At 39.5% G+C, this 23,487-nt stretch overlaps 1 protein-coding gene across 12 annotated transcripts in view; it reads right to left on the bottom strand.

Moving 5' to 3' along the window:
- YAP1 (Yes1 associated transcriptional regulator) overlaps positions 1-23,487 on the bottom strand; it is a 135,259-nt gene that overhangs the window by 10,593 nt on the left and 101,179 nt on the right. For 3 of the 12 annotated variants that reach the window (XM_025266996.3, XM_025266998.3, XM_025267005.3), the window contains 2 exons: positions 15,150-15,343; positions 12,336-12,383 (listed from right to left, as the gene is read on the bottom strand). In XM_025266996.3, the coding sequence (XP_025122781.1) occupies positions 12,336-12,383; positions 15,150-15,343 (242 nt within the window). The remainder of the gene's footprint in view (positions 1-12,335; positions 12,384-15,149; positions 15,344-23,487) is intronic. The other 9 variants (XM_025266999.3, XM_025267000.3, XM_025267006.3 and 6 more) reach the window with 3 other exon arrangements.

Genomic DNA, 23,487 nt, shown 5'->3' with positions numbered 1-23,487 from the left:
GTATCAAGCGACTCAATCTGACTTCAGGTTTTTCAGTCTTGAGCTACTGATATCTTCAGGGGTATCCAACAGTTTCTCAGCAGGATACCACCTGGAAACCGAGCAAAAGCTGTGAGCCATTACTACTGACTGTTTCAGAAGGCCTGCCCCAACATGCTTTCAAACATTCTAGGTCTCAGCTTTTCAACTGCCCAGGGCTTCAAGGCTAGTTCACTTCTCTCTGGCCAAGTCCTACACCTTCATTACCAGCTTGTCCTTTTCCTCACCTTTTCATCCATTCACTGTACCCTTTTCTGAGGATTTCCACTGTGCCTCTCAAGCTCTCATCAACATCTTCTGCTAGAGATCAGCTTTCTCCTCCTTGACAGTTTTGGTCTGACTTGAAACGTGGCTTTCTATCACAAAGGACACTTCCCTACCTCTTGCAAGTGGGCAAGCCTGCTCACCAAGGCACACACCACCTCCAAGACCCTCACTCCCAGGGCACCACTGGGTCCAGAGGCCGTGGAGGTATTCTCTGAGCTCTGCACCAACATTTCTAGACTTTGCAACAACCACTTTTTACTCAGGTTTCTCCCTTCTAGATATACCATCCTTTAAATGGTTTCTTAGCCAGAAAGTCATGACAGAATGCAGAGGGTCTGTGAACTTCGATGGAGAAAAAAAGCTACATCTTTATTTCATTAAACTGTAACTGAAATTTAGCATTTTCTTCAATTATGTTAGGCAACAAACAGTAGTATTTACTATACCTCCGATTTTTCATCAGTAGAAAACATTTTCATATCATACTCCAGTTGTTAAGTTTCTTAAAAATGTTCACTACTATTCCAATATTAGTCATAAGACATGCCATGATCTCTCATTACTTACACATTATGCAGATGATTTATTCAACATGTGAGCTCTGTAAATTTCTGGATTCCAATGATCTTTATCCCCACATACCTCAAAACCACCCATTTGTACAGCCAAGACCTTGCTACTTAAAACCAAACCTGCCTGTACAATCTTTACTCACGTTTGGGACAATGATCAGTGTTTCACTTTATTCAAACTGCACTTTACCACTAGGGAACTATCAACAGCCATGCACAAAATCTATATGGTAATCTAATGTTGAAGTTCCTGGATTTCTACATTGCAACAGTACCGTTCACTACTGTATTTCCATGAGCAGCTCCCTTGTCACATCCTGGACTGGTATACAAAGTTCTTTCCCAGAAATCTTACACATGCTCATCCTGCTTTCTGGGACTGTATTTTTTCTTTCCACCCAGTTCCACCCAATAAGAGGTAGAACTCTTACTCTTCCAGGTTACTGGCTCTTTTCCCCTACAAGCTTGAACTCAGGCCTGATCATTTTATTTATTCCTTTAAACTTTGTTTTAACATGTATTTATTCCTGGCTGTGCTGGCTGGGTCTTCCCTGTCACGTGTGAGCTTTCTCTAGCTGCGCTGCGTGAGGGCGCCTGTTTCCTGAGGCTGCGGCCCCTCCCGCTGCAGAGCTCTGCTTGAGTGCGCAGGTGCGCGCCATGGGGCCCAGCCACCCTGAGACCTCCTTCCGAGTGAGGGGTTGAGTCTGTGCTCCCTGAACTGGCAGGTGGACCCCCAACCACTGAACCACCAGGGAAGCCCTGAGCAGATCATTGTAAATACACACAAGTACCTCTAAGATTCCTGATACACACACAAATTTTGTTTCAACACAGCAAATTCCAACAATGAATCAATACTAAAAATATGCTTGCTTCATTTCTATGCTGAGATTGCTAAGAAATGCTAAGAGAAAAACCATACAGCTATCCAGATTATCATAAATTAATTCTCTGGTCTTGGCTGGGCCTCTAGTATCACTTACTTTTTTTTTTGGTGGTGGTGGTGGTTGGGGGTGGGGTGGTTCTTGGTTACTTTTTCTCACATTCTTATGATTCCTACTCCGAATCTGGCACACTCTCTCAAGCCCCCAGTCACTCACGTGCTCTCCCTTTCTCCAGCTCCCTCCCATTTAAATCAGGACACTACTGGTCATCAGCCACAATCATGGTTTTCTGGTTCCCCCTGTCACCCTGGGCTGCTCCCACAAAGCCATCTTCATTCATACTTACATCTTCTCTTCCAGGCTCAAAAAATGGATTCCCCACCGCCACCTCCTGTTCTAGGCCAACCCAGGCTCCTAGCAGGTTCTGGGGATCCCATTTACTGGTTTTCTCTGTATTTTCTATCTCTAACCTCACCCACACCCCACTTTCATCTTTCAAAGTAACAAGTGACTTTAAAACAAAGACAGTTTGCACTCCCCACAGACTGTAGGTCTATGATATGGCATGTTTTCCTCTGATACTATGTCTTTCATACACTCTTCTCTTGACTAAAAAAAAACAATACTTCTATTTAAGATCCAGTTACCTTCTCTAGGTACTTCTCCAGAATGACCCCATCTCCATCTTTAGATTGAATTACACAGATGGACATTATGTCTTTAACACCCTGTTCAGTTCAGTTCAGTTGCTCAGTTGTGTCCAACTCTTTGCGACTCCATGGACTGCGGCACACCAGGCTTCCCTGTCCATCACCAACTCCCGGAGCTTGCTCACACACATGTCCATTGAGTCAGTGATGACATCCAACCATCTCATCCTGTCATCCCCTTCTCGTCCCGCCTTCAATCTTTCTCAGCATCAAGGTCTTTTCCAGTGAGTCAGTTCTCTGCATCAGGTGGCCCAAGTATCGCAGCTTCAGCTTCAGCATCAGTCCTTCCAATGAATATTCAGGACTGATTTCCTTTAGGATTATTAACTGGTTTGCTCATCTGCAAGTCCATGAACTGCAGCACACCAGGCTTCCCTGTCCATCACCAACTCCTGGAGCTTGCTCAAACACATATCCATAGAGTTGCTGATGAAATTCAACTGTCCAAGGGACTCTCAAGAGTCTTCTCTAATACCACAGTTCAAAACCATCAATTCTTCGGCGCTCAGCTTTCTTTATGGTCCGACTCTCACATTCACACGTAACTACTAGAAAAATCATAGCTTTAACTAGATGGGCTTTTGTTGATAAAGTAATGTCTCTGCTTTTTAGTGTGCTGTCTAGGTTTGTCATAGCTTTTCTTCCAAGGAGCAAGCGTCTTTTAATTTCATGGCTACAGTATCCATCTGCAGTGATTTTGCAGCCCAAGAAAATAAAATCTGTCACTGCTTCCCTATCTATTTTCCATGAAGTGATGGGACCAGATGCCCTGATCTTAAGTTTTTTCAATGCTGAGTTTTAAGCCAACATTTCCACTCTCCTTTCACCCTCATCAAGAAGCTCTTTAGTTCCTCTTTGCTTTCTGCCATAAGGGTGGTGTCTTCTGCATATCTGAGGTTATTGATATTTCTCCTGGCAATCTTGATTCCAGCTTGTGCTTCATCCAGCCCAGTGTTTCTCATGACGTATTCTGTATATAAGTTAAATAAGCAGGGTGACAATATTCAGCCTTGATGTACTCCTTTCCCAGTTTGGAACCAGTCTGCTGTTCCGTGTCCAATTGTAAATGTTTTTTCTCGATTTGCATACAGGTTTCTCAGGAGGCAGGTAAAGTGTCTGCTATACCCATCTCTAAGGATTTTCCACAGTTTGTTGTGATCCACACAAAGGCTTTAGTGTAGTCAATGAAACAGAAGTAGATGTTTTTCTGAAATTCTCTTGCTTTTTCTATGATCCAATGGATGTTGGCAATTTGATCTCTGGTTCCTCTGCCTTTTCTAAATCCAGTTTGAACATCTGGAAGTTCTTGGTTCACATACTGTTGGAGCCTAGCTTGGAGAATTTTGAGCGTTACTCCTCTAGTGTTTGAGATCAGTGCAATTGTGCGGTAGTTTGAACATTCTTTGGCATTGCCTTTCTTTGGGATTGGAATGAAAACTGACCTTTTCCAGTCCTGTGGACACTGCGGAGTTGTCCAAATTTGTTGCCATACTGAGTGCAGCATTTTCACAGCATCATCTTTTAGAATTTGAAATAGCTCAGCTGGAATTCCATCACCTCCACTAGGTCTGTTTGTAGTGATGCTTCCTAAGGCCCACTTGACTTCACATGCCAGGATGTTTGGCTGTAGGTGAGTGATCACACCATCATGGTTATCTGGATTATTAAGATCTTTTTTGTCTAGTTTCTCCTTGCATTCTTGCCACCTCTTCTTACAATCTTCTGCTTCTGTTAGGTTCATACCGTTTCTGTCCTTTATTGTGCCCATCTTGGAATGAAATGTTCCGTTGGTATCTCTAATTTTCTTGAAGAGATCTCTGGTTTTTCTCATTCTATTGTTTTCCTCTATTTCTTTGCATTGATCAATGCAAAGTTCAGTTCACTTCAGTCGCTCATTCGTGTCTGACTCTTTGCGACCCCATGGACTGCAGCACGTCAGGCTTCCCTGTCCATCACCAGCTCCCAGAGGTTGCCCAAACTCATGTCCATTGAGTCGGTAGTGCCATCCAACCATCTCATCCTCTGTCATTCCTTTCTCCTCCCACCTTCAATCTTTCCCAGCAGCAGGTGACCAAAATATTGGAGTTTAAGCTTCAGCATCACTCTTTCCAATGAATATTCAGGACTGATTTCCTTTAGAATGGACTGGTTGGATCTCCTTGCAGTCCAAGGGACTCTCAAGAGTCTTCTCCAACACCACAGTTCAAAAGCATCAATTCTTCGGTGGTCAGCTTTCTTTACAGTCCAACTTTCACATCCATACATGACTACTGGAAAAACCACAGCTTTGACAAAAAGATCTTTGTTGGCAAAGTGATGTTTCTGCTTTTTAATATGCTGTCTAGGTTTGTCATAGCTGTTCTTCCAAGGAGCAAGCGTCTTTTAATTTCGTGGCTGCAGTCACCATCTGCAGTGATTTTGGAGCCCTAAAAATAAAAGTCTCTCACTGTTTCCATTAAGGCTTTCTCTCTCCTAGAATTCTTTGGAACTCTGTAGTCAGATAGCTATACCTTTGCTTTGCTCCTTTTTCCTTCTGCTTCTCTTCTCAGCCTGACATATATATGTACTTAGCACTTAGTACACGCTTATCTCAGCATTTATCACAAGATATTGTAATCATTCCTTCACTATTTCTTCTCTGTCCCTAAAGGTACAAAGTGAATAAATTAATGGATGCTTTGGAGCATAAAAGAGCTTCTAAACACTTTGAAGAATTTATATTGCTATTAAAACATGAGGATGTTAAAAGCAATAAAGTTTAAAATGAGTAAAATTACAGGCTCCAGATGAGGTTGATGCCTCGGGAAGAGGCATTCTTTTGTTTTCTGTGTACCTAGTTTTGACTTCTTGCAACATGAAGCAAATAGATCATTACTGAAACAACTTAATAAACTGGCTATACTTTTCATATTGTCCTTCACAACTTTTTGTCTTACACTTTTTGATCATTTCTATTTTTTTAAGGTTTTATGAAGCCAAAGCTAATTGCCATGTGCAAAAATCTCCATGTTCTCATTCTGCCACATTGCTTGTTTGAAGCTGACAGATTTTTACTTCTTGCTGTCTTTAACAACTGAATTTCTACTGTCAGTAGACACCGAAGAACCAACTATCCACATTTACAAAGAAAGGTAATTTAGAGATGTGAATAAGAAGGCCGATCTTTCTTATAAGTTGCTCAAGAAGATATCCAACCCCCCCGACAGGATACAGAAATATATACTTCTCATCAAATCTATTTTTGAGTCAAGACTAAGAGCAACTAACCTAGGGATTCACCTAAACTGAACTTGAAAGGAACAAGGGGAAAAAAATGCCACTTTATTTACTGGGAGTAGTGGCAGGAGGATGTTAGCATTAACAGTAGGGAATACGGCGTGAAAACAAATGTAATGTGGTAAGGCCAATAATACAAATAACATATACATAGATTATGGAACCCATACACATCAGGTATGAATATTCAGCCGAGGTTCGAAACTTCTAGTTATAGGAAAAATAAACAAAATCCCAAAACCAACCAGGGTTGACTAGAAGTACTTTTTGAAGTTTTATTGAGGTATAATTGATATATAATAGTTTATACATATACTATCCAAAGATGGGTATATTTTCACATAGCTCAGTATTTGCTAAAAACAAAACAACTTCAAGTAACTGAAGTTGACTTGGTAGCTCCCTCCCTAAAGCATTAATTCTTTTGTTAACATTTTAATCTGCTGTGAACATAATTTATTTCATGGACTTCAATAAGGAAGATCAACATTTTTGTTGATATTTTAAAGAAACTGTCAAGAGTTGGTGAGGAAAACCATATGTACTTATGTAAGAAAACAGGCCAACTTCTTCCCACTTCTTATATATAAGTTTGGAGTTCACATGAATATTAAAACAATAAGGCCCACTTCCACATAAACACACACACATCCATATAGAGATGGAAAATCTCAGAAGTGTCTGACTCTGTGCTTTGCCTCGTCAGGTTTTAAAGGAAAGTGAATGTGGAGTCAGGTTAACTGAGAGAGTTCCTCCCTAAAGCTGTCCTGCTGCCAGTGAGGAACAATTAGATCATGGGTTTTCACTGTGAGTAAGCTTTATATTTGTATTCTTAGCCAAGGACTGCAAATGTGAAAGTGAACACACTGCATAAAATTAACAATTTTATAGTAAAATATTCAAAATGTTTCAGAGTGTACAGAATTTTTGCTAGTGACTTTGTGAGCTTAGTTGCTCAGTTGTGTCCGATTTTTTGTGACCCCATGGACTGTATCCCCCCAGGCTCCTCTGTCCATAGGATTCTCCAGGCAAGAATGCTGGAGTGGGCTGCCACTCCCTTCTCCAGGGGATCTTCCCGATCCAGGATCGAACCAGGGTCTCCTGTATTGTAGGCAGATTCTTAAACGTCTGAGCCACCAGGAAAACCCAGTGCCTTTATAGAAAAATAATTACTTTAATATGGATAACTATGAAATGAAGTTACATAATCTGAATTGTTTAATCAAAAATATTTTATATAAACTTTCTTCATACTATCCATCTTAAAATAATGCCTGTATATATCTACATATACCTATGTAGAATACATCCATTCTACTGAAATTATTAAAGCATTTTGGATGAATATGAACATTATTTTGTAATTGAGTAAATCTGGCATAGCTGTTTTAAACATCAGCCTTGGGACATATTTGGATTGTCTACAAAAACTGATTTCAGTTGAAACGTTTCATGTTGAAAGTTACGTCTATCTCTAAAGAAGCTCTTTATCCCGAACAAATGTCTAAAATTAGAATACTGAGCTAAAAATACAAGTTCGTTAAGCTTCTCTTTTCCCAAAGGTAGTCAGAATAAATAGTATGACAGACTTTCAAAAATGGAGAACTAAGCAAGTTATACGAAATTCAGCCAAAATTTATCATGCTTCTGTATTTCAAAGGTCAAACAGTTCTTTTAGAGTATTTGACTTTTTCTAACGGAAGCAAGTATTTTTAGCTCATTTTCTTCTGTAATAATACAAAAATGTGGTGACTTTTCCCACTGAGCCTGTAAATCTTAGCTAATCTGGGATGCGTGTGGAGCCAGGGCTATCTGCACTGTAAGTAAAACTCATGGACCCAGTTTGGTCTGGAGGGAACTTTCCAGGATGGTTTATAAAGGAAAACAGGATGCGTCTGGTTCATATAGTGGACTTTTATGGACTCAAAATCTAGACATAAGCCATTGGTCCTTTTAAAATTTCCCTTCTCTTATTTAAATGGCAGTACCATTTCTCATAGGGTAAAAAAGATACTTAAAGATATTAAGTATTTTGGCCCCATAAAAAATTGATGCTTTGGTTCACATTATTTAGAAAAATAAGGAGAAAGGCAGTAGAAGAAGTCAGTAGTCCGGAAACACTTTGAACACTGCTAGATTATTAGCCCACTCCAGTGTTCTTGCCTGGAGAATCCCAGGGACGGGGGAGCCTGGTGGGCTGCCGTCTATGGGGTCGCACAGAGTTGGACATGACTGAAGCGACTTGGCAGCAGCAGGAGCAGATTAGTAAATTCTTAAGAGTACCCAAATGGAGGCATATGTCTATACAAAATCAAAATTTAGAAACCAGTCAAATATCTATCAATAGGTGAACAGATAAACAACTGTAGCATATTCCTACAATGGAATACTAGCAATAAGAGGGAATGAACTATACATATAATATGAATGAATCTCAAAATAATCATGTTAAAGTGAAAAAGTTATGATCCCATTCATAGAAAATCCTATAAATTTAATGTCAACTTTACTTTCTTAAGGCAATTTTTTTCTTCAGCCAATACTATTTATGTCTCATTTCTGGATAATACATGGCACACAAATAAGTTTCCCCTTCTTGAACCCAATCAGTTTATTTAAAGTAGGTTAGTTTAGTGAACTAGAAACAAAAATTTAGAAATGGAGAAAAACTCTAAAAATACACATCTTTTAAACAGTTTGTCTTAGTAATAGCAGTTACGTCAACAATTTTTAAAACACAAGGAAAAAAAGCCATTTCCTTCAACTATTCAAGATAGGTTCTTGTCATACCCCATTTTCCAACACAGTTTTAAACCACTATAGAATATTTAATTATGTCAAAAATTATTAAAACATTTAACCAATGTTGAGAATGCTTTTTGTTTTTTTAAATATTTGTGGCACTTACCAAAGTTATCTTCAACTTCAGAACAACCTTTTTGACTAAAAAATGTGTATGGATTTGGGGATAGTTATGAGAACTGTATGATAATCTTAAATTCTTAAAAAGGGATAATAAAAATAGATTTGCAGTTTTATGTTCCCACAGCATGATCCTGAGATTCAACACTGATCGATTCAACAGATCTGATCTCTTCTGTAATTTATGCTACTTAACTGGTCTCAAAGTAATAAAGTTATTATAACATTGTTCAAATTACCATGACCTTAATGAATAAAACAAATGAGATAATCTATTAGAGTGCAGAGCGTGAGGCTGAATCTCCTCCCTTCTTATACAGTTTTCAATATGCCCATTAAAAATAAAATATTCACGGGAAAATACCAAAATGAATCTATGATTTACTCAATACTAAGACTTCAAAAAGGAGAGATAATCTTAGCTTTCCTAGTATCTGCTAACATAAAAGAGAGAGTCTGGAGGGAAAGAAAGCCAAAAATTTGCTATTATTAAATTCAGAAAAAAAAAAATTGCAGTGATTATTTTCACATGGCTCTGAAAAGAGGTATTATTTTGCTCTATTCGACTAAAACTATGGACATCTGAATTTCTTCACCATTTGGGGCTAAGAGTGTAGTACAATATGTTTGATATTAATACTACAATATTAATTTTTATTTATTTAAATTATTTTTTATTAATTTTTTTTATCCCTCAAAACCAGTAACTGACCCTGGTGTGTATTTATTACTATATACATGGAATGGCAACTACACAATATTCATTAGCTGCAAAATATTTTTTGCAATATAAATAATTTCTATGAAGCTATAATTTCTATGACAAGTAAAGCAATTATTTGCTCAAAAATAAAGTTAATATATCTATACATAGCAGTCTTATTTCTATTTTCTGGGTTTTTCAAGAATTCTGATGAGGGCTCTTGGGGATGTGTTTTGACCTAGGCTTGATGAAAGAAATGGAGAATCTTAATTAGTAAAAGGGAAGGGCAAAAGGATTCCTCATGAGTGGGATCATGGCAACAAGACAGAAGAGTGCACTTAGCTGAAGGAAGGTAACTGGTTTAACCAGAACTGAGAGAAAGAAAGAAGACTACTGACCACAGACCATAAACTAGCCAGGCTGCAGCGTTTAGGCCTGATCTCACAGGTACTAAGGGAACCACAGGCAGTAAGAACCTCATTCTTAAGCCTAAAACAGGTAAAAACATTCACACTCAGGCGGGGGAACTATTTTTTCTCCAAGTTGAACATTACATGCATGCTCAATCTCACAGAGCAAAGACAATGCTTACAGTTTCAAAGTTTTGTTGTTTTTTCCTGAGAGTAGAAACTGCTTTAGAAACATAAAAATAGCTAATCAGAATGAAATTAAACAATTTAAAGCTCTATGAGGACAAGTTTTTCCAAAATTCTGCCAACAAACCCTAACAAAGGGGATAATTTCCATTTTTAACTAAGAAGATATACTAATGCCTTTAAAGTTGTCTTAATTTTTCAGAATTTTGCATTACCCTCACCCATACTGACACTAGCTTACATGACCAGAGAATCCTAGAGTATAGAGAATGCTACAGTACAGACATGTCTTGTTAATCCTATGCAGAAGTACTTAGTAATCTGTAAACATTTTGAAGTCTGATACCTTCCCACAGTCCAGAGCAAATGAGCTATATAATTATAAAATAATGTCACTGATTTCATTGTGCTTGTTAACTCATCTGTACTAATTTCTATTAGAAAAGTAAAAACAAATAAAAACAAAGATATCTGACAACTTTGAACAAAAGTGCCTGGCACTCAAGTATTGAATGGATCCATTGCTTTTTGTTCATTATTCCTTTGTACAGTCTGTTCTTTGATATTGGAAAGTTTCTTCTTGCTTTCTTGATTATCTTGGTAACCTTATTTAAAGCCATCTTCACTTAAGACTGTTCTTTGTGAAAATTTTCCTGACATCTACGTTAAGGTAATCTAGAAAATAAGTAGGATGAGAAAAACACAAATACTTGCTTGATACAAATACCACCAGTTTCTATGTATTTGAGCAATTTCAAATTTAGCCCTACATTGGAATTTCATACATTTTCCCAATTGTGCCAGGTAAATACACTGACAACTGAAACTTATATAACAAGCTAATAATATTTTATTCTCCACACATGCGAAGCTAATTTAAAAAATAAAACTTTTAATAAAACCTATCTCTTTTAGGTTTCCAGCTCTGGCTTAGACAAATCTAAGGGATCAACACTGTAATCTTAATACCATACAAATTTATTGATAATAGAATTTTAATTTATAAGCCTTAACTTTTATAAAGCTTTACTACTAAAAGAAGTATCTAAAAACTCCTGATAATTTTAATGAGAGCAACTATTTAAACTTATACTGATCTATGAAATAAAGACCTGAAGGTAGTTCATTTATTTATCAGATTTAAAGTTTAAGATCTTAATAGGAAAAAATAAACAGGAGACAACTTCAAAACACTTTAACACGGAGGACTTTCTGCTTGATCCCAAATCTCATTTGAATTAATTTCTGCTCCTACGTTTCCACTTTATTTAAAGATCTAATGCTACAGTGCTCTTCCCAGTCAAATGTGAAATTAGTAGCCCTCACTGTAAGAATGTCTGCACTGCTTTAGCAAAGATGATGTTCATGGATTATTCCCTTACTTGATTTCTTGATTAAAGAAAGCATTTATGAGCGAGATAAAGAATAGAGATTTTCCTCTCACAAAGTTAGCTGGTCTCTGTGAGGATTCTATCTAGTATAGTTTCTAGACAGACAAGTTAACAGAATCTAAAGTGAGTGGAGTTCTGACAATTCCTACTTTCACAGTTCATTCCAACACAATGCACCTGTCAGCCTAGTGCAGAAGAGCTACAGAGAATAAAATGAGGTATTTGATGGTCGCTTCTGCCCACCTGAAAAAAGTGCAATAATCCCTCAGCTCTTAATTCCTCCATAATCAGTGAACCCTAAACACAGAGATCTCTTTGGTTTTAAGAATGAGATTCTCTTCATGAGTCAGACAAGTGCCTATGTTATAGAAGGAAAAAGTGGCCACAACCTTTGCATCTAAATGAGATACCTTCACAAGCAGTGTTTCTTTGGGTTCACCAGGGAGAAATGCTGATAAAAGCCAACAAAGAAACCCAAAAGAGTACTCAGGTAGAGCACTGTTCACTTCTCTCTTCTGGTGATTTTGATATTCTTTCTTTGGAATGTCCACTAGAAAAAACTTCCCCTTTCCTAGTAGTATCATTATACTCTAATAAGATTTCCTAAAGTAGCCTACCTAAGTAAATAATCTGTGCCACCTTTGTTACTGTCTAAATTTTTAATTCCTGTAAGTCACCGTAAGCACTCCTTTAGGCTACACGAATAAAAACCAGGCACACTTCAAGGCTGACAGGATGCGCACACTACATATCAGTGGGGACTGACGGGAGAGACCTCCGCGGAGGCAAAAGGACTACTACTGTGGGAGGAGCAGATGGCGTCGACTTTCTGGGAACAGCAATGTTAACTTAAGTAGCTAGGTAGAAGAGGCCTCAAAGTTATTCTTCAGTGAGGACAGGCCCCCGGAGCACAAGTTTTTCTCTTTCCTAACAGCATATCTATTTTCAATGCTAAAACATCAGACAAAAGCCTACCTGACATTTTGGAGAATTGGCTGTGCTGGGATTGATATTCCGCATTGCCTAAGAGTGAAAAATAAGATGGATAAAAATTACTTTAAGCCACATGGTTTGGCTGTGTAGGCTGACTTACAAATTCCATCCAGACATATCACCATAGCACAGAATTCCCAAGCTAGCTCAAGAAGCAGCAGACTGGGGGAGACAGGAGCCAGTGGGGTCACCACGGAACAAACAGAAGCCTCAGCAGAGTTCACAGCGTTGAGGGCAGGACGGGAAGACTTCAGGTGTCAGGACTCAAACACAACCTGATATTGGTCAGGCAGGTTCTTTACTTCTGAGTATTAGATGAAGCAGGAAAAATATAATTTGATGTTTCAGTGATAAGAGGAAACTGTCAATGGAAGACGTTCACAGGAAGCCAAAAGACTTAAACTGAATTTATACTGACTGCTAAAAACAAACACCTTAAACAATAGCCCATTAGTGTAAGATTAGAGCAGGTCGGTCACTTCAACAGAAGAAAAGACAACACAGTAGGCAGTAAAGAGACAAAGAAGTCACCTGTAAAGGAAGCTATTCTGTCCGGGACCTTCACCCAGAGTAAGAGTGGGAATAAGGCTTAGGAAAATTCTAAATTCTTTATTCTAAAGAATTGTATAAGCAGCAGCATTCTGCCCACCGGGTGGGAAGGGGATGGGAGACAGCTCATCTACAGCAACAAAATGATGGATTTTAATCTTTCTTATTAATCAGTGTTTCTTGGTTTTGATGGTCTTCAAATCACATATGAAATTATACTTACTTACAACATCTAGTACTCAGTAACGACAAAATGAAAAGCAAGCAATGAAAACAGGCTGCGTAAAACGTACCCTGAAATTACTTTATTTCTCCCAATAGCTATATAATTATATTCTCGATGGTGCTACCTTGTTCCGGTGATAAAGTTTTCTTTAAATGAAAAATATCTTTCCTTTCTAGTAATATGTTAAGCCTGTCAGTGGTATAGTAAACTTGTTAACGTGCTTCCTTTTTCTACTTTCTGAAAGGCAGATGAGGAAATACTTCTTTCAAGGCCACTTCATGACACCATATACTGGCATTCTGTCTCTTACTCACTTTTGGGGCCAACCACACCAGGTCATACTGGCAGGTTACTGACAACTCGGTTTACAAGTGTGGCCTGGAATCCTCATGGCTCAGTTTAATCCTTGGGTACCAGTTCTTCAAACCCCAAATCAGAGTTCGATCACTATATCAAGTTCATCTATTTCCATTAACACTCAAGTGACACTATTAAAATATAACCCTCGTGAAGAAAACAGTACCTTGTTCAAATGTCTACATCCTGGAAGCAAAAATGTAGCATATAATGATATTTTTAATGCCTATCCTTAGTATGCTATGATTTAGGGCAGGGGCCATAGTATAGACACATGCATTTCACGTTTGTAAATAAAGAGAATGTCTGGGGCGGGGGTGAGGGGAAGTATAAGAAATTGTTAGCTATTTACATCCAGAAAAGAGAACTAGAGAAATGGAAAAGGAGATTTTATTTTCACTTATACCTTTTGTACACTTTCAAAATCACACTGTGTTTTTATTACCCAAAATATTTATATACAAATTTTAAAATATACTAAGATTATACCCCCAACATCTAAACTTTAGATTTTATCACTCTGAAATTGGAGATGAGGGATTGTATTCTTAAGGTACAGAAAAACCAGTATATCTGAACGAAAACCGACAGAAATGGCCCTAAAGGTTTCCAGCTCTCTAATGTTAGAACCTGCCCTTCCCAACGTGAAAAAACAACCACAAGCAGGTAATTTTAAGGCACTTGGGGATCTTCTAAACTCGGGATAGCCTGTGTTACATTTTAAATAAAACACATCTTAGATTCAGCAATAGTGAAACATAGCTGTCATTTGAGAGGTATCATACTGGTATATTCTCCTAGACAAATAATTTGTTTAAAGTAAAAGATGTTTCTCCCCAAGTGATGTTCCAGAGTTTCTCCCTTAGTGAAATCTTCAGATATTAAATAGTCTGCAATTCCCTGTACAGACATACCTCGTTTTATTGCACTTCACAGACACTGCATTTTTTTTAAAAACACATGGAAGGTTTGTGGCAATCCTGCGACTAGCAAGCCTATCAGAGCCATTTTTCTAAAAGCAATTGCTCACTTCACGCCTCGGGGTCACCTTTTGGTAATTCTCCCAATATTTTGGCCTTTTTCATTATTACTTTATTTATAATAGTGATCTGTGATGTTACTATTACAAAAAGATGACTCACTGAAAGCTCAGATGATGGCTGGCATTTTTTTCAGCAGTTAAGTATTGAAAAATTAAGTACTTCTAAAAAATGTACACTGTTAAAAGACATAATGCTATTACACACTTAATAGACTATAGATTGGTATAAAGATTAACTTCTGTATGCACCAGCAAACCAAAAAACTCATGTGATTCACTTTACTGTAACACTCGCTTTTCTGTGGTGGTCTGGAACTGACGGCAATATCTCCGAGGTATGCCTGTGTGTTTGAGGAAAAGCGCCCTTGCTTCCTTTGCCTTCTGCTTGACTGCAGTGACCATGGCCCAGGCGCCTCCGTGTGACACAGGTTTACAAGTGACAGCCCACGCGCTCAGAGGCCAGCAAAGAAACTAAGGTGAGGACAGAGCTGGACAGAAGGTTTCTGTGTCACTCTAGTTGTAGAGAAACAACATTCCTCTGTAACCAACAAATGCCAAAATGAAACACACCCAGCTTCACGTAGGAAAACAAAGCCCCAAGAGTGGAAGGCTGGTCTCTAACCTGGGGCCTCACCTGCCGCAGCAGTTCTTGCTGCTTCAGTCGCAGTCTTTCTTTCTCCATCTGCAACTGCTGCAGCCGCATCTGTTGCTGCTGGTTGGAACTGCCACCGCCCAGGACTCCTCCCTGTGGGCTCTGGGGGGCCAGCGGGGGGGGCTGCTTCACTGGAGCACTTTGACTGATTCTCTGGTTCATGGCTGAAAGGAAACAGAAGATCTGTTCTAAAAAACTAGCAAAGAAAAAGGATATTTTGTTATTCACAAGCACCATGGGGATATTCAACATAGCCTCTTCTGTAGTAAGACCAGAAATAACCTAAAAACCCACCAACAGTACAAAGGGAACATCAGTTTATTATTATTACAGGCATCCTTGTCATTAGTGTAGTATGTAAAGCGGCCGTAAGACGAGAGAAACAAGCAGCAGCTCTAACAGCCAATGCCACGGGGCAGTCTAAGGCACACGAAGTCAAAGGCATAACAGAGAACAGGAAAAGGGGAAGGAGGACTGTATTGATATATTACATGCATATCCAGAGAATCTGACTCAAGGACAGCTAAGGAGCAATTAACACCTGTTGGCTCTGTAGCTGGGGAACTAGGTGACTAAAGAACTGATGTTCAAGAAAGATATTTTTTGTAACTTTTCAAGTTTGAATAATGTGAATTCACTGCTTATTATAAAATATATATTCAATTAAAAATAAATCCCTTAAAGTAACTAAGAGAAAGCAATCTAAGCAGTAAAGATCAAGATTATTAATCTTTAAATATAATGCTAACTAACAAATCAAGTAGATTAGATGCATGCTCCAAATAAAGCCTACATCTGGATGGCACAGATTGGTCTCATTCAACACCACTGTATCCCTCACACAGCCAAGGCAGTCAGTTATTTTTTGAGTTGCACCTGTAATACACCATTTGACAATTAGATTGGATTCTTACACTAGTGAATTTCTGTCACTGATACAACATTGATCAAACTATGGATTGTGTTAGCCTCAGTAAGGAGATGGAAGTTTTATTACGTGAAAATGGCAATAAGAATGATATATTACCTTTTCAGACATCTATTCAACTTTTTAAGGTGAAATTTCAGGTCATTGTTTAATACATACTGACACTTGAAGAAATGACACTAATCTTTTACAACCTTTTGGAGAGAACAGCAAAGAAGGAAACTTCACAACGCTTTTGTGACCAGCATATCCCTAATACCTTACAAAGACATTAAAACGAAGAAAAATCATAGATGGCTCTCTCTCATCAACCTTGCTACCAAAATCCGAAATGATTCACTGATGGTGCTCATGACTTACTAGACCCTGCCAACAAAGAAAACTCCTTGTGATGATCTTCACATGTCCTCTGTTGGACCATAGGCACAGCTCTTGGAGGCCACTTGAACAAACTTCCCAGCCTTTCCCAGAGTCTGCCATGTACATTAAGAATCATCTTCTTTCAGGGCATTGCCTGGGACTTTGTCTACTGACATTTCTCACCTGACTGTAATTGTTTATTTACAAATTTATATCTTCTCTTCCCAGGGGGCACTAGTGGTAAAGAACCCTGCTGCCAATGCAGGAGACGTAAGAGACATGGGTTCAGTCCCTGGGTCAGGAAGATCCCCTGGAGGAGGGATCGGCAACCCACTCCAGTATTCTTGTCTGCAGAATCCCATGGATGGAAGCCTGGTGGACTACAGTCCACAGGGTCGCAAGCAGTAGGACATGACTGAAGCGACTGAGCACACACACATCTTCTCTTAGACAAGTGCCTCGGGAGTGCGGACAGAATCCCAACCACGCATATATTCTCAGTGCCCAGTCCAGCAGCTTGGCACAAAATCTGTGCTGGGAAAAAACACTGAAATGATTCTAAGTCCTTTCATTATGCACTGAGGCAGAAATTTAACTTTATAAAAGATATGGCAATATAGAAATCCTACCAATTTCCTCATAGACTACCAACTCTTCTATGTAGCAGTATAACATTGATTTGAAACCAAGGATATTAGAAAAAAGGAACACTACAGACCAATCCTCTCTGAGCATGCCTTGCTGCTGCTGCTGCTAAGTCGCTTCAGTCATGTCTGACTCTGTGTGACCCCACAGACGGCAGTCCACCAGGCCCCACCATCCCTGGGATTCTCCAGGCAAGAACACTGGAGTGGGTTGCCATTTCCTTCTCCCATGCATGAAAGTGAAAAGTGAAAGTGAAGTCGCTCAGTTGTGTCCGACTCTTAGCGACCCCATGGACTGCAGCCCACCAGGCTCCTCCGTCCATGGGATTTTCCAGGCAAGAGTACTGGAGTGGGGTGCCACTGAGCATGCCTTAGTTCAATTCAAATTACTGAGATATTAATATAAGGTGATAACATTTTTGTTCTTACTTTCCCCCTCTATTTTTCCTATATTTCTTCTTCTAACTTTTTAAAAAATTCAGCCATGCCAGATGGCATGTGGGATCTTAGCTCAATGCCCTGACCAGAGACTGAACCCATGCCTCCTGCTTTGGAAGCACGGGGTCGTAACCACTGCACTGCCAGGAACTCTTTTTCTAACTTTTTCAGTTGAACTCACTTAGCTTAAATCTTTTCTTAGAACATTTAAGTCAATAAATTTACCTGTAAGGACTGCTTTCCTGGCATGTCACACATTTGAAGTCGTACATATAATTCATGATTGTTCGATTTCAAATATCTGCAATTTCTATTTTGATTTCCATTTAACACATGAGTTATTTAGGAGTACAGTTTTATACTCTTAAGCATATATTTAAAATTTTGAAAAATAACTGCCACAGAGAAGAAGAAAAAAAATATATTATGAATCCTCATGTAGCCATCACCCAGCTTCCCAATGATCAACACACAACCGATTTTGTTTTACATCTGTTCTGACTTTTCCCTCAGTTACTTTCAAGCAAATAATATAGCCTTTCATCTGTAAATAACCTCAATGGGTATCATTTGGGAGTTTTGCTAAGATTCTTAGATTTTATAACTATTTTCTGCCTAATGCTGAAAAACTTGGTTCTAGTAACATTAATATGTATTATCCTTTTATACATACACAATTATTTCAAAATAACATTATGACAGAATATTAAAGTTATGATGAACAAAATGATAATTAAAAGGTTTGAATTCTTTGTCATTTTTTTTTTGTCCTTAAGATATTTCATTAAGTATATCCAGCCAAATCAGCTGAAGTGTTACCTGAAATAATTCTTCTTTATGTGACTCAGCCATCAGCTCAAATACGGGTTCACTTGTGACACTGTGCTTTTGAATTTTACACATGTGCTTTACTGATCACGCACCACCGCCCTGAGCAGACACAGACAGAGCAGGGTGCTGTACAGTGCACTGCAGCAGGGTGTTGCTAGCACACTCTTAATACTTCACTTCACTCTGCCTTTTTGATAATAATATTCTTGAGACTACGCCAGAGTAGTATTAGAGTTTTTCTACCATTTTCTTTTAAAAATAACTGACCAGTATTTCATTCAACTAATTTCCTATCAGGTACCACAGTTTTAATTATAACCTGTATGTTTTAATAGCTGGTGGGGCAAGCCATATTTTTTTTTGAAGCCAACTTTTGATTATTGGGATCTAATTTTATTGCTTTGTGGTTAAAATAACCTGGTCTGTACACTGCTTTGTGAAATCTGTGACAGGTACCGGGGCAGTCCCTGCTTCTGCCCTGGGCCAGGGCCGGTCAGCGGCACCGTGCCTTTCCCCACCTGGCCTGCTTTACGCGTCTCTCTATGCTCTCAACACTCGGAGTTCCTGACATCCCGACAAGACGACTGGCCCCAGCCCTGTCTGTGCTCCCTGTTTCTTCTGTGGTTTTATTTCCTGACCGACAGAGACTTTTTTCTTCTAAATTTATGAATTAAGTCTTTTTGGTTATTTCTTTTTAATGTTCTGAAAGAGCAGAGAAGGGATGTCCAAAAAACATGACTCGCTGTTTCATATTCTTCAAAGTCTTATTAATCTTTCACATGGCAAAAAAGCCACATTTAAGAAATGACTTTACAAAGAATAAATGGCTGGTCCTTTAATAATTATGGTTGACAGTATTTTACAGGGGAATGGACAGAAAAAAGCCAAACACTTAATAGCTAACATTTGGTCCACTGGTGGCTCAGATGGTAAAGAACCCGCTTGCAATGCAGGAGACCTGGTTCGATCCCTGGGTGGGGAAGATTCCCTGGAGGAGGGCATGGCAACCCACCCCGGTATTCTTGCCTGGAGAATCCCCAGGAAAGAGGAACCCATTGGGCTACAGTCTATGGGGTCGCAGTCAGTCAGACACAACTGGGTGATGAAGCACAGCACAGCAACCTCATTAATACAACTGCTTATATCTACCTGTCACAAACATCATTAGATTCACAACTGACAGGTATCATCAGTTCAGTTCAGTTCAGTCGCACAGTCACGTCTGATTCTTTGCGACCCCATGAATCACAGCCCAGCAGGCCTCCCTGTCCATCACCAACTCCCCGACTTCACTCAAACTCATTTACCATGGAGTTGGTGATGCCATCCAGCCATCTCATCCTCTGTCGTCCCCTTCTCCTATAGCCCCTAATCCCTCCCAGCATCAGAGTCTTTTCCAATGAGTCAACTCTTCGCATGAGGTGGCCAAAGTACTGGAGTTTCAGCCTCAGCATCAGTCCTTCCAATGAACACCTAGGACTGATCTCCTTTAGGATGGACTGCTTAGATCTCCTTGCAGTCCAAGGGACTCTCAAGAGTCTTCTCCAGCACCACAGTTCAAAAGCATCAATTCTTCGCCACTAAGCTTTCTTCACAGTCCAACTCTCACATCCATACATGACCACTGGAAAAACCATAGCCTTGACTAGACGGACCTTTGTTGGCAAAGTAATGTCTCTGCTTTTCAGTATGCTATCTAAGTTGGTCATAACTTTCCTTCCAAAGAGTAAGCATCTTTTAATTTCATGGCTGCAGTCACCATCTGCAGTGATTTTGGAGCCCAGAAAAATAAAGTCTGACACTGTTTCCACTGTTTCCCCATCTATTTTCCATGAAGTGATGGGACCAGATGCCATGATCTTCGTTTTCTCAATGCTGAGCTTTAAGCCAACTTTTTCACTCTCCTCTTTCACTTTCATCAAGAGGCTTTTTAGTTCTTCTTCACTTTCTGCCATAAGGGTGGTGTCATCTGCATATCTGAGGATATTGATATTTCTCCCGGCAATCTTGATACCAGCTTGTGCTTCTTCCAGCCCAGCGTTTCTCATGATGTACTCTGCATAGAAGTTAAATAAACAGGGTGATGATATACAGCCTTGACGAACTCCTTTTCCTATTTGGAACCAGGCTCTTGTTCCACGTCCAGTTCTAACTGTTGCTTCCTGACCTGCATATAGTTTTCTCAAGAGGCAGGTCAGGTGGTCTGGTATTCCCATCTCTTTCAGAATTTTCCACAGTTTATTGTGATCCACACAGTCAAAGGCTTTGGCATAGTCAAGAAAGCAGAAATAGATGTTTTTCTGGAACTCTCTTGCTTTTTCCATGATCCAGTGGATGTTGGAAATTTGATCTCTGGTTCCTCTGCCTTTTCTAAAACCAGCTTGAACATCTGGAAATTCATGGATCACTTATTGCTGAAGGCTGGCTTGGAGAATTTTGAGCATTACTTTACTAGCGTGTGAGATGAGTGCAACTGTGTTGTAGTTTGAGCATTCTTTGGCAGTGCCTTTCTTTGGGATTGGAATGAAAACTGACCTTTTCCAGTCCTGTGGCCACTGTTGAGTTTTCCAAATTTGCTGGCATATTGAGTGCAGCACTTTCACAGCATCATCTTTCAGGATTTGAAATAGCTCCACTGGAATTCCATCACCTCCACTAGCTTTGTTCGTAGTGATGCTTTCTAAGGCCCACTTGACTTTACATTCCAGGATGTCTGGCTCTAGGTGAGTGATCACACCATCATGACTTTCTGGGTCGTGAAGATCTTTTTTGTACAGTTTTTCTGTGTATTCTTGCCATCTCTTCTTAATATCTTCTGCTTCTGTTAGGTCCATACCATTTCTGTCCTTTATCAAGCCCATCTTTGGATGAAATGTTCCCTTAGTATCTCTAATTTTCTTGAAGAGATCTATAGTCTTTCCTATTCTGTTGTTTCATAGTATGATACAAAAAACATGGCCTTTCGAGTCAAACAAACCATGATTAGAGTTAGGCACATCAGTTCAGTACTTCATCTAATTCTCAGTTTTCTCAACTATACCTTGGGGATGGATCATTGTGGGTGTGTGTGCTCAGTCACTCAGTTGTGTCCAACGCTTTGCAACCCCATACACTGTAGCCCACCAGGATCCTCCATCAATGAAATCTGCCAAGCCAGAACACTGGAATGGCTTGCCATTTCCTCCTCTAGGGATCTTCCTGACAGGGACTGAGTGTGTCTCCTACATTGGCAGGAGGATTCTCTACCACTGAGCCAGGTGGAAGCCATTGTGGGGCTTATAAGTAAAATGGAAAGCCTCCGTTATATTCCTGGAAGACAATATGTGCTCCAAAAATGTTAGCCTCCTCCCCTCTCCAAACAGTTCTTTCTAAAACTTGAAGATTACTAGTTTTTTAGATAATCAGAAGGGGCCACAGGACTGGAAAAGGTCAGTTTTCATTCCAATCCCTAAGAAAGGCAATGCCAAAGAATGTTCAAACTACCACACAATTGCACTCATCTCACACAGCAAAGTAATGCTCAAAATTCTCCAAGCAAGGTTCAACAGTACATGAACCGTGAACTTCCAGATGTTCAAGCTAGATTTAGAAAACACAGAGGAACCAGAAATCAAATTGCAGACATCCACTGGGTCATACAAAAGGCAAGAGAGTTCCAGAAAAACATCTGTTTCTTGACTATGCCAAAGCCTTTGACTGTGTGGATCACAACAAAGTGGAAAATTCTTCAAGAGATGGGAATACCAGACCACCTGACCTGCCTCCTGAGAAATCTGTATGCAGGTCAGGAAGCAACAGTTAGAACCGGACATGGAACAACAGACTGGTTCCAAACAGGGAAAGGAGTACGTCAAGGCTATATACTGTCACCCTGCTTATTTAACTTATATGCAGAGTACATCATGAGAAACGCTGGGCTGGATGAAGCACAAGCTGGAATCAAGATTGTCAGGAGAAATATGAATAACCTCAGATATGCAGATGACACCACCCTTCTGGCAGAAAGTGAAGAGGAACTAAAGAACCTCTTGATGAAAGTGAAAGAGGAGAACGAAACAGCTGGCTTAAAACTCAACATTCAAAAGACTAAGATCATGGCATCCAGTCCCATGACTTCTTGTCAAATAGATGGAGAAACAACGGAAACAGTGACAGACTTATTTTCTTGGGCTCCAAAATCACTGCAGATGGTGATTACAGCCATGAAATTAAAAGACGCTTGGTCCTTAGAAGAAAAGCTATGACAAACCTAGACAGAATACTAAAAAGCAGACATTACTTTGCTGACAAACGTCCGTCCAGTCAAAGTTATGGTTTTTCTAGTAGTCATGTATGGATGTGAGAGTTGGACCATAAAGAAAGCTGAGTGCTGAAGAACTGATGCTTTTGAACTGTGGTGTTGGAGGAGACTCTTGAGAGTCCCTTGGACACCAAGGAGATCCAACCAGTCCACCCTAAATGAAATCAGTCCTGAATATTCATGGGAAGGACTGATGCTGATGCTCCAACACTCTGGCCACCTGATGCGAAGAACTGACTTTTCCAATAAGACTCTGATGCTGGGAAAGACTGAAGGTAGGAGGAAAAGAGGATGACAGAGATGACAGATGATTAGATGGCATCACCGACTTGATGGAGATGAGTTTGAGCAAATTCCAGGAGACGGTGATAGACAGGGAATCCTGGCGTGCTGCAGTCCAGGGGGTCGCAAAGAGTCAGACACAACTGAGCAACTGAACTGACATATAACCACCTTGGCTTGAATTCCCATACCTTCTCTCCCCCATCCCTCCACTCCATCATGCTTGTCACTGTTTCTAAGCATTTTATGATTCACAAAGATATGTATATTTATCTTTTCCTACAAGATCTAAACAGGAAAAAAATAGGTGGTGGAGTTTGAGCCTTAGCTCAGCCTCCTTAGGGATCCTTCTCTTTTGGTGAAAATGTTTCTGGCATTCCCAAAGGGCACTCAACATATTTTCTCAAAGAGATGTTTTCATACATTGTGCTATACCAGTTTTGAAAATATGAGTTAAATATGAACTGGGGACTGATCTGAGTATCTGTCATGTATGGTGAACCTCTAATTCTGAGGTCTAGAGCA

This window comes from Bubalus bubalis, chromosome 16, assembly GCF_019923935.1.
Source record: "Bubalus bubalis isolate 160015118507 breed Murrah chromosome 16, NDDB_SH_1, whole genome shotgun sequence".
Classification (NCBI taxonomy): Eukaryota; Metazoa; Chordata; class Mammalia; order Artiodactyla; family Bovidae; genus Bubalus; species Bubalus bubalis.
This window is presented reverse-complemented; position numbering and strand designations above follow the sequence as displayed.